General features: G+C 40.4%; 1 protein-coding gene across 1 annotated transcript in view; it reads left to right on the top strand.

Moving 5' to 3' along the window:
• Positions 1–12,559, top strand: part of LOC117421563 (NACHT and WD repeat domain-containing protein 2-like) — a 44,236-nt gene that overhangs the window by 14,486 nt on the left and 17,191 nt on the right. The window contains exon 4 of the mRNA XM_034036101.3: positions 9,050–9,166. Coding sequence (XP_033891992.2) covers positions 9,050–9,166 — 117 coding nt within the window. The remainder of the gene's footprint in view (positions 1–9,049; positions 9,167–12,559) is intronic.

The following is a 12,559-nucleotide window of genomic DNA, read 5'->3' on the forward strand; positions in this document are numbered from 1 at the left end:
CTGAATAAATCATTTAAACTCAATCAAGGAGCATACATATTCCTGGCATAATGAAGCTACATGCACACGCATGACGGTTGTATTTTATATAATTTGCCAAAAAAAAACAAGATGCTCTTTTTGACTTTCAGAAATGCAAAGCCTCCATTCTCATTGGGTATTTTAGTCATTTATATTAGTTACAGATGCTGCTCTTGGCTTTAAAAAAAATGTAATTTGCATTTGCTTCAAAAAAGAATTCTGTCTTACCATTTGTTAACTGTCTAAGAAAAAAAACACTATAAAAGCTTACCAAAGTTTTTAATCTCTATCTTTGTAACCCCCTGCCCCCCAATTTATGGAAGTCTTGATCCACCCCTGCAAATTATGTGATAATATAATTAAAGCTCTGTAAACCTCTTTCACCATTAGTTTCAGTTTTGTTACATACAGGAAAGACTGGAGTAAATGCTTGATGTCGGTTTGATGAAGTTATACACACTGGTGACTGCAGTACAACAGTACTGTATATCAGTAACCATACTACCATACGGCATCAGGACAGGACTAGTAAACAATATGTGTTCCAAAAACATTGTTGCTTTTGCTAGCATTGCTATGGTCTGCTAATGGGTCATATATAGGGCTTGAATTTCAGCGTGGGATCACGGCAACCGCGCATTTTCCAAGTTGCTCCCGCATATCTGCAACTTTCAGTGTGGGAAAATCCTGCAGAGATATTTGAAGACACCAAGCGACTGTATTGTTCACCCATTTTAGAATGCCTGAAACGCTACAACAATAAGGAAGTTAGTGTCAGTGACAAAAGCACTGTGAGCCGCATTCTGAGTAGTTCTGGTTAAACTAAAAAAAAATTTAAAAGTAGTGCTGGATATTTTAAGTGCCGCGAGACTTGATTCTCTCGTACGTGATTCTCGGCCACTGTCTTTAAGCATTATAGAAACTCAGTACACTGCAGTATAAGTAAACAGTTTTGGAAGAAAAATACGATATTAAGTCTATCTAGGTGTTGTTTTGCAAGCGGTGACTTTTGCTTTAACTCTTAAAACTCAGCCCCATTCATTTTGGGGCGCTAGGGCACCAAAGGTTATGCACATATTACTCAGGCACCGTAAAAGCCACCTACAGACTCTGGGCTTTCCAAAGACGTATTCAGTGTGTGTATGCGGTACTTCTAGCCAGAACTATGACTGCCTGAAGTTAAGCCTCTCATCATGTGACAGAGTTCACAGCTTAGGTTTTGTTTTGAGCTAGGATTATATAAAAAACAATAGGAAAATGATGTCACAAGGGGGCGGAGTTAGTAAACAGTGGAGCCATTTCTGGAGCCCGTAGAGCACTTTAACAGTGCACTCGCAATGCTTTTAATATATTTGCGCTTGCCCTGACAAAATGTTTCTTGATATAATCAAGCATTTATTCGCATAAATACGTCAGTCACTTTATATTAATGATATTTTGTATTGTTATTAGAAAAATACCGGTATATCCTGGTGCTGCAACACAGCATCGCCACAATGTATTCAGTACTGAGTGGGCTCCACAAATGGCGCCTGTAATTGAGTACCGAACTGCATCACGGGATTGACTGGCCTATCCTTCTTTATATAGTCCTAGGTTTTGAGTCTATTGCTCTATCATTGTAGCAGCTAGACTGAAAGGGGCGGTATTGTTGGAAAGCTTAGAAGCTCAGCCCCCCCCCCCCCCCCATGTTCGTTTCATATTGAGGTTCAATGGTGTAAAGAGTTAAAAAAAAAGAAATGGAGCACTGGTTTAAAAGAAAAGCACATTTTTCTTCTGCTGCATGCAAAAACTTCATGTCAGACAATGGCAAAAGCAATGGAGAGTGCTCCGTCTCACAGTGATGAACAGCAGCTTATCTTAAAGCAACACCAGGGTGAATGATGATGCAGTAAAATATATGTAGTTTTTGTATATGCGAGTGCCCTTTTTGCCATTCCCCCTAAAATTTTTTAATCTCCCCCATTGGCTACAGCATAGGGGGGAAATCCCCCCAGCACACAGAAATGAAATTCAAGCCCTGATATATATATATATATATATAATTTGTATTAGGATTTCATGAGGCAGGAGCCAGGCCTGCGTAAAGGGTCTACTAGAATAAAGACAAAGTGCTTGTAACTTTAGCAACAGAATAGGGGTTTCCCTTTGACTACTCGGAGAACCGCCCTCGCTGAGGTGAGGTCGAACCAATCGACCTCCAAGGCTGGGAAGCGAGGAACTTCCCCCAAGGGGAAACCAAGGAAGGATAGGAGGACGAACCAAGGTCTCCTTGGCTTACTAAGTCATCCAATCGGGAGAGGTCAGGCTCGTCTGAAGCTCCAAGGCCGCATGGAGAGCCTCACAATCTATGCAGGGAGAACAAAAGCGCTTGAAAAGAGTATAAGAAATAAACACATAAAGAGGGCCAGGTTCCCCCCCCCCTCTCCCCCAGCTGTAAGAGCCACCTTCGATAAGCTCAGTCAAGGACTAGATCGAAAGTTGGGAGCAAGCTTTGCTGTCCGAAGGGGAGACTGGCACGGGTGCAAATGAATAGATTTAAGCAGATGTTTTGGCTGGGGGTCCCCTTTGACAAGCGGGAATCTTCCTCTCAGAGGGTGAGACGATGTTGTCGGCCTCTAAGATTGGGAAATGAGCTTCACTTGCCCCCAGAGGACCCCTGGCTCCCCACAACTGCTCCACCAATGCAAAGAAGAGAGAAAATTCTTAGTTAGAAATGATAGTGATTAATTACAATTATAATTTTTTTTAAACTAATCTAACCACTCGGTGGAGAGGAAACCCCCCCCCCTTTGTGTGGGAGGAAACCTGTTGTGGTCCTGGCGGAGAGATGGCCCCCACTCCATGCATGCTAGCAATACTTTATTGAACAGAAATAATATCAGCGAGAGTGGAGAGAATGTAAGATTCCACTGCAGAGGAAGACCAATGCCCCATTTATTTTAATTAACCCTTTGCGGTTCATTTATTCAGCGCATCTCAGGCACGTCAGGTCCAATTTATTTTCACATGCAGAGTTTATTTTAGACGCGCTGTTTAAAAGTATTTTTTTTCACAGTAAAACAGGTTTAAAAGGCACTGCCTATCAACAGGACACTCAGTACTGCATCTCCAGCCCTGCCCCACCCCTTGTTCGCTGTATTTTTCACATACCTCTTCATAGTCGTGCATACCAATAATCATCTCCCGATCACTCGTTTTATCACCAAACTGCTCAATAATGCGATCCAAGTCATTATTTTATTACTATAACATCTCAAAAAGCTCTGCAAATGTCCGTGATATTCTTTGAGCGCTGGATGCAGAAGCAGCTATCTTGTTTGTTTATGGCTGTGTTATCTCTGTGGTGCCGGGGCAATGTGTATTGCTCAGATCCGCTCCTTTTTTTCGGCTTCTCTCGGCTCCTATCAGTCTCACTCGGCCATTGAATAGTTTTCTCAGCTTTTTCCGGAGAAAAAACGACTAGAGACCTGTTTTTTTATGTATTTTTGATGATGTCGGACCGGAAAGGGAAAATTGTAATGTCGGACCTGGTCCAACATAGGATCGCAAAGGGTTAAGTACTGGTTGATTTTAACTTTGGGGGGAGTACAATTGGGGGTGAAGGCCAACTAGTGAGGAAAGATGAATAGAAAACCAGTTTACTGTTATAATAGAATTGTTAGAGTTGATAAAGAGAGGATCGGAGGGGTTAGAGGGGTTACGACAGGAAAGATAGTGGGATAAAGAGGAATAAGGGCAAAGAGGAGAGTTGAGTTGAGTTTGCACAGCTGAACAATTTGCCCCTGTGTAACTGATCTGTTTTAGAAATGTGAAGAAAACTGAGATAATAAGAGTCAGGAATGAGACAGACATTACAGGAACGAAGGCCCAGAGATGGAAAACATGAGGGAGAGGGGACTGCAAACTCAGAACAGTGAAGGAAACCAAAGAATGCACAAAAACGAAGGGATTCCATGACTAGATCATCAAAAGGAGAAAAGCAACCTTGGCATAGATTTGAGATGAGGCGATAAAGAATATCTGAACTGATGGGGAGACGGGAAGGAGAAGGAATGAAACTTTTTGCCATTCCCCTAAGTAGAAGGCAAACAGCAGGGATAAATGAGAGAGGAGGACAGGAAATGCACAATAGGCGATAATGGTATTGAATTCCAGCTACGTAAGTTTTGATAGTTCCCAGATAGAGGTGCAGCTTGTCTTTAGCATGAACAAGAAAGAATGAAATGGTTGAAGGGAGAAGGTGAGATGTGATGTTGCTTGCAGAAGGTTGTGAAAGTGAATCAGCCAGTTGAGTAGGAAGATGGAGGAATGGGTAGAGGGAAAATTTAAGCTAAGGGAGCTTAAATCTGAATTGAGAGATCTTGAGTAAGGCTGTGGATTTAAGCAGAGGAGAAGGATTTTTCATTTCTGGAGGCCAGGCATCTGAGAACCATTGATTAAGAAACAAATTCCACCAAAACTGATAGAAGAAGCATCCGTATGAAGTGACAGGTCATGGGGGGCAGAATGAAGTCATCGTAGAACAGAGAACGACCGTTCCAGTGCTGAAGGAGAGAGGACCACATCCTAATCTCTTTCCAGGCTTCAGCTTGAGGAATGATGCGAACTGCAAAATTGAAATGTCCCAGGAGAGAAAGAAGGTTCCGTTTAGAAATGGAACGGTTAATCTCAAAGGATTGAATGAGAGAGCGAATGCGTTAAGTTTATCAGGAAGCAGCCAGTCTTCAAATCAGATAGTATCCAATGTAATTCCTAGCAACTCAAGAGAGTGTCCTGGACCAATGTTTTTTTCTTTGCGAGGGGGATTCCAACTGCTGAGAAGAGAGACCTGAGTTCTAAGAGTGCTTCAGCTGGAGGGGCTGATGGAGGAGATATAAGGAGAAAGTTGTCCAAGAAGTGCAGCAGAAAGGGGATGCGATTCATATTGAGTAGAATCCTTCAGAGAGGAAATCAAAGATCTTTGGGCTGCTTTGGCAACTAGAAGTTAGATTAGCCCTTTCCAACAGATACCAAAAGATGACGGAGAGAAGGGAGTATAGGCATGACTTTGAAGGCGTCAGAAATGTCTGCTTTAGCTAACCAAGAACCCTGTCTAGATATTTTGATGGTATGGATAGCATCAGATGTGGTGATGTAATGAAGAGAAAACTGATCTGAGGGAATGAGAGAATTAATGCTGCTGATAGAAGAGCCGCGAGGGGCAGAGAAGTCAGTAATGAGGTGATACTTGCCTGACATATCCTTGTAGCTACTCCAATTGGATTGATACGGAATTGAGGGAAGGGAGGGGCTGGAAACGGGCCCTCCATTAATCCCTTTGAGATCGCAGAATTGATGAGTGTTGATGATTTCTAGTTACTTTATAGCGGTTTGGATTTTTTTTACAAAAATAAGTGGAAGAAGGCATGGCTTTTGATATTGAAGAGCGTCTGATAGAGCAGGGACGTTGATGGGGGTAGAGACGATTAGTAATGATGAATGTCATTTAGATGAAAGAGGGCAGATGGAGCATCACCAACTGCATATTTGAAAAAAACCGCATCCTTTGGAAATGCAGAATGAGAAATTGAAATTATTGCACAGCTGTCTGTCATCGGAATATTTGATGGGTCTTCCATGGGAATCTTTGCTTGATGAAAAAGGAGGCAGAGCTGAAGAATGAATAGGAGAGACTGCAGATGCACAATTCCTGATGAAAGGAGTGTTGTTGAGAGCGGGGGAAAAATCATTTGAGGCTGAAGAGGAGGCTGCTTTTGGACACAGGGAGGTTAACTCCACAAGCGTTAGCGTGGAGACCACTGAAGAATCTATTAAACAGATCAGGATCGGGTTGAGACCAGTCAATCAGTGTATTGCCCACTTTTAACCGAGAAGCTGCTTTTGCTGAAAAAGCTTTGTGATAGTCATAAAAAAGGTACCGCCATATCTGACCAAGAGATCAACAATGTTAAATAAATATGAGTCCAATTCCTGTCATCGGTGAGCATATACTTCACAAAGGACATTGCAAAAAACAGAGAAAGCAAGCACAAATTCTCCAAGAGTAAGATTTTTACACCGCCAAAGATCCCGTGATTTAAGAGTAACAGACAAATCTCCACAATCTCCACCCTGTGATCCAGAAATTCTGAGGTTGCAATAAGTATTGAGACCAAAATAATATCCTTACCTTCAATAATATTGCGTCTCAGTTGAGGAGAGAGAGAGTGGCGATGAATTACTGAAGCAGAAGAAGATCCTGAACTGGACACGGTTGCTAGAGTGAAGATCGGCAGCTCGGGAACAAGTGTGGGCATAGTTGAAACAGCAGGAGAGACGAGTGCTGCTGCTGGCGCTACTGATGAGGAAGTAATGGCTGCCAGTTCCAAGCGAGTGATCCTGCTATCTAGCACATCCAGGCGGTCAGATACTGTAGAAATGGAGGTGGAAAGAGGATGAATGAGTTGCTTGATATCATTAAAAATAACGCAAATCGGAGGAAGGATCAGATGAAATTGAAAACTGAGGGGTTGTAGTAGCTGGATCATGAGCGATTGAAGCTTGCACTGCAGGGGCAGAGTGGGAAGTTTGGATTTGGATTTCTGTTGTGACTTCTGAGGGGGAAAAACAGGCTCTGCCGATATGGAACTGCAGTATGAAACAAAAATTAAGCAGCCCGATCGCTCCCTGCTTCAATGGGCAATCCTTTTTTGAAAAGAGCTTTCAGAAGTTTGTCGATGGGCCAATCCTTGTAAAAAAGTTGCGCTGGAGAATCCTGAGGTCTGATGCGTTTAGAGCGGCGAAGAGGAATGGCAGCGGGCACAGGTGGATAAGCGGAGGTTGATGCAGGAGAAGCAGGAAGGGCAGATTTCTTTGTGAGTTTTTTCGATGGATTATTTGTTGCAGGCAGACAGCCAGAAGGAGAGAAAAAATCTTCATCTGAATCAGACAAAAACGAAAGCTGCCTCGGGTGAGTAATCATTTTTATAAGCTTGAAAAAACAGTTTTCTTTTTTAAGTTTCAGTCTGCAAGTCTGCATGGTAACTGCAAACTGAAAATCTAAAATCTTTTAAAACTTCAAGTCATAACAAAGTCATTAACATAATTTAAGTACAGAACTACAAAGACTATGGAATGGGTTACCTAGTCGTGTTGTCAGGGCCGGCCTTAGGGCAAGGCGAGCAAGACGGCCGCCTAGGGACCCACACCTAAGGGGGGCGCCGCGAGTGTAAATTGTATGACGTCTTCAGAGTCGAAACAGTCTCGCGAGTATTATGTCAGACCCTCGCAAGTAAGAGTCGACCATTGTAAAAGGAAAATAAAAACTATAAAGAAATTAAAGTCAAGTGGCTATAAGGAGCTCTGCTGCTGTACCTAGACAAACCGCAAAATAAAAATCTGCTCCAGGAAGCAAATGAATCCAATTCAGACTCTTCACAATAATCATCTCCAAAATATTGATTTCTGCTTACCAATGAACGTTACCACATTTGCACTTTCTGACTGACAGAGTGGACGTATTTCCTCATGTGAGTGTACTCGATCATAAGAAATTTTGGTAACGCTTTATATTGCGTGGCATAAATTAATATTAAATAGATATGCAATTGCATACTAAATTTACGTAAAATTAATATTAAATAGATATGCAATTGCATATTAAATTTACGTTAAATTATTCCTTGTTACTGTCCATTAAAAAAATTTTAAAAAGCAACATCTAAGGATGTCTGATTAGCTAATCAGTAGCCTGTCCGTCTTTACATTCCACCGAAGAAAACCAAGACACGGCGCAGGACAGTGCAGCATCGTCTTTTAAAGTTTTCCTGGAGGCTTTTCTTAAAGTGAGTAGGCTACTATTAATCGATAATGAAATCGAGATTGTGTGTATTAAAGTAAGACAGACCACCACACCAACGGTCTGAATAGGTATCTGCGACGAATGAAATGTTTGAGTGCAGCGTGGTATAAAATAAAGCTGCTTCTTGGCTAGAACATCATAATGTTTTGTTGGGCATGTTGTTTTAGTGTAATTTACACAGCAAAAATTAAAGAGCACTGCAGCTGAATGTGCAGTATCCAAATGTGAAATATTACACATGGATTTGAAACGTAGATCGGTCAAATATAATTTTAGATTAATATAAAAAGGATAATGTTTGCAAACAGTTTTTATTTCACTTAAGTGACAGCACACATGCAGTATGGCTTGCCTACTTGATTACTGAAGGTGAAAAGTAGCCTACCGTATTATTGACATAATGTGTGTGTGTGTGGGGGGGGGGGGTGTTGTTGTTGTTTTGGGTTTTTTTTTTTTTTTTTTGAGGGAGGGGTGTCACCGCATAGGGCCCCTGCCTAGGGCCCCACACTGACTAAGGCCAGCCCTGTGTGTTGTTTATGCTCTATCACTGGAATCCATTAAGACACAACTTGACAAAAGTTTTTAGCTACTAGGAGCTACTCATTCATAAAGTTTCTTATGTTTATACAGTCATGCGTTTATATAATCAGGCTGCCAAAATATTCAGACGCTGACAGTAATATGATTGCGGAACCAAGCACCTTTCAACATTTCATTATTTCAAAACAGATTCTGAAGCTACAATATTTTTGATTCTTGTCTACATAGATACAACCGATAATGCCTGCATACAGTATATGCAACTGACTGGTAATGTGTATATCGGGACAGTATCAGGGATTGTCAATTAGTCCATCATATTATAATCCCCTGTTGGTTTTAAAGGGAATAACTGAAATACATCTTCGGTGAAAAATGCTGCTACTGCATATTCATACAGTAAAATCCATGTAGTAAAAAAATATATATTACAAACGTAATTCAAACTTTATTTGCAAACTTTATTTCCTGTATACCATTTTGTCACATCACGGATGGTGATCCTGGAGCAATCAGCTCATTTTACATATTATTGCATGTCATTGAAGTAGAATTTTCAGGTTTGAACGCTGTTCTGCATGCATCCACTGTACACGATCACATCATTTTCTTCAGAGACATCTCTTTTTTATACATGCCTTGCAGGTTGTGGATTTATACTGGGGGATAGAGCCAGAAGAATGGGATAGCCCTGAGCTTCACAGGATCAGAATGAGAGTGCTGGAAGAGTGTCTGAGAACATCTGCAGGTCCATGTTTTGTTGTGGGTATATTAAAATAAGCCTTAATGTTGTTTGCCTTTTCAGTTTGCTGCTTATCTGTTTAAAAGACTCCTTATAGAGTTAACGGTCTATAGCACAAGTCAGTGATGGAAGCAGCACAAGTCAGTGATGGTAGCAGCACTGAGACGAACCATGCATTAATAAATGGGTCTATTGAAAATCAAACCATTAAACGAACAAATAGATTTTTGTCATTACACTTGGATGTACTGCATGCATATGGTTGCCACTGAACTAGAGTAACTTTGCTTTCGTTAGCATGTGTGTGTAAAGTAAGCTCTGTGTTGAGAAATTTAATATTCCAACATAATAAACTGAAAAAGAAGAATGTTTGTATTTAAATAATAACATGCATTCTTTCTTATAAAATATTACAAAACATAAAACCTATTAAAGCAAGCTCACTGAAAACATTTCATCTCTAAACAAAAGCACAAACAGGATTTCGGGTAACATTGCTGTTAGACACAGTGACCTTTTTGTTCATTACAACTTATTATGAATTGCAACATTACTAACGTCAGTTCAATTTATATAACTTCTAAACACTTGTTAGTCTTATAAGAGTGTTGTCTCGTGCACAAAGGTGTACATTCTGTAACATAAATGACAATGAAAACAGCTCACCTGAAAGAGATGAAATTAAAAAGGCAAGCCAAACATTGTCATTATATTTTTATATATGGCACAGGACCTCGTGTTATTTGAAGTGTTGTCTTGTGTATTCTTTGTAAGGCCCGCATGGATGATTTGCAACACATACAAGTAATGCGAATAGAGCAAGACATGTCATTCCTGGCCTGTGATGTACAATAAGACCAGCAGATGATGTCTCTTTGTATATGTTAAGAAGTAAATTGTTGACCCTGAGCAAAGCTGTCTCAGTGCTGTGCAACGGTGTACATCCAGAGTTACAATTTAGTTGAGGCTGGAGCTGTAAATGTGGATGTATACTCGTGTGACAGCAAAGAGAGGAAGCTTACTGATCACAGACGTGCATGTTATCAAACTTGCAGCTTGACAGTGGTGTGTTTGATCTCACAGCATCATTTATTGTTTTGTCTTTGGGAAGAGTGGTCACATATCATCATTTGCTTTTATGCTCATAATTACATTTAGGAAAACTTTTGATGGTGAGCTCATATAATTTCATATTGCAATATAACATGCATAGAAAATGAGAAAATGTATGACTGGGAAGAAATGAGACTAAAGAAGGCAAATTAAGAAATAGTCAGTTTGTGTATCTGAAATGGTGTATCTCATTATGAACCCATGTTTGTGAACCCATATTAGTTTTCAAGAACAACAGCTTACACAGTACATACAATAATAATAATGAAGCAGAAACATTAATGAACTTTCTATAGTAATTACCATGGCATTCGATGGAATGTTTTCCTGTTTGACTTTTTTTTTGGTTTGAATTCCAAATGTAAGAGTTCAAAGTTTAATGGCATTTTTTCCATGCAGTCATATGATTATTATTATTATTTATTTCTTAGCAGACGCCCTTATCCAGGGCGATTTACAGTCGTAAGCAAATACATTTCAAGTATCACAGTACAAGTAATAATACAATTAAGAGCAAGATAAATACAATGACTTTGGTTCAAGCAAGTACAAGTGTGACAAAATACAATTCAATAATACAGCAGATAACAGTGTCAGTGATAGTTACATCAGGATATGATTAAATACAAAATACTACAGATTAAACACTTGGCAGATTACAGTACTCTGAAGTACAGGATTAAATGCAGTAAAATAGGGGGCAGATAAGAGCAAGTAAAGCACATTTAAGGAAGGGTGATAAGTGTCCCAGGGGAAAAACAGAGGAGTTCTACAGGTGCTGTCTGAAGAGGTGAGTCTTAAGGAGGCGCCGGAATGTGGTCAGGGACTGGGCAGTCCTGACATCTGTAGGAAGGTCATTCCACCACTGCGGAGTGAGGGTGGAGAAGGAGTGGGCTCTGGAGGCAGGGGAGCGTAGCGGAGGTAGAGCCAGTCTTCTAGTGCAGGCGGAGCGGAGAGGTCGAGTGGGGATGTAGGGAGAGATGAGGGTCTGGAGGTAGCTGGGTGCAGTCTGGTCAACGCATCTGTAGGCTAGTACAAGAGTCTTGAACTGGATGCGAGCGGTGATCGGGAGCCAGTGGAGTGAGCGGAGTAGTGGAGTTGCGTGGGAGAAGCGAGGCAGAGAGAACACCAGGCGGTGTTGTGATCATGGTATGTTACTGGCTGGCATTGCTTGACATGTCTGAACAGAATGCAAGACAATGTACACAATGAGATTTTGCCACAGGAAACATAGAAAAAATGCAGCAATCACATGGGATAGCTTGTGACAGATAAAGAATTTGCATGCATCATTCTGCACGATTTAGTACTTGATGCAAATCAACACATGCCACACAATGACACGGCCTAGTGCATGTCGTTCTCAAACTGGGGGTTGTGACTTAGTTGTTTATTTTGATTTTGAAATGCCTGTTAAATCAATTGCTGTGAATATTTAGCAGGGTTGTGTTATGAAAGTATATACATATATTATTTTTAATTCTCAATATATTTGGGGGGCGGGGTTGTGAGAAAAACTGGCCTATTGTTTTTAAGCTGTTTATTTAATGCTCATAAAAGATGAGGGACAATGCCTCTGGCTAGTCAGCGATGATGCAGGCAGACGACTGGGATCTAAGCTGAGTCCACCATACTCATTTCACATGTAACCTGAGCCAGATTTGAACCCATACATCCAGATGGCACAAAAACACTGCCTGCTGAGACATCTAGCCCCTAGACTGTCATTCACATAGAACAACTGTCATGCTATCATAGTATTGCCATCTGTTTTTATATTTTAGAATAAAAAAAGTTATGTTATGCAACATAAACTGTGAACACACAGTGCTTGAAGTGACTGTATCAAAAGGATAACATGTAAAGGAAACCCATTCATAAATTATGTCTGGATTAAGTAACTTAAATTCTACTGTACAGAAGAGGTTTTCTCTCCTGAGGTACCAGCTTTATTGTGCTGTTTAGAGATATGTGTTACTGTAATATGGAATTATACAAATTGAAAGAATAATTAAATGTTTATATTTTGGAAGAATATGTTAACATGAAAAACCCAGAACTATGATAATTAAAAAACATTTGATATTCATGAAACATTTCTTGACAGTTATTGGATTAATTGCCAATAGTCAATGAATGTAACAATGAATAAAAAGCTACATTTAGTTTTTCAAAACCACTGCGTTCATCTATAGTTGTTGTACCACAGACACCAGGGAGCACGCTATGAATGCTGTGTGCGTTGCAATAGCTTTTTACACTGTAAAAGTCTGCTCAGTGCCGCTAGCATGTACTTTAAT

Source organism: Acipenser ruthenus, chromosome 1 (assembly GCF_902713425.1).
Source record: "Acipenser ruthenus chromosome 1, fAciRut3.2 maternal haplotype, whole genome shotgun sequence".
NCBI classification, from domain to species: domain Eukaryota; kingdom Metazoa; phylum Chordata; class Actinopteri; order Acipenseriformes; family Acipenseridae; genus Acipenser; species Acipenser ruthenus.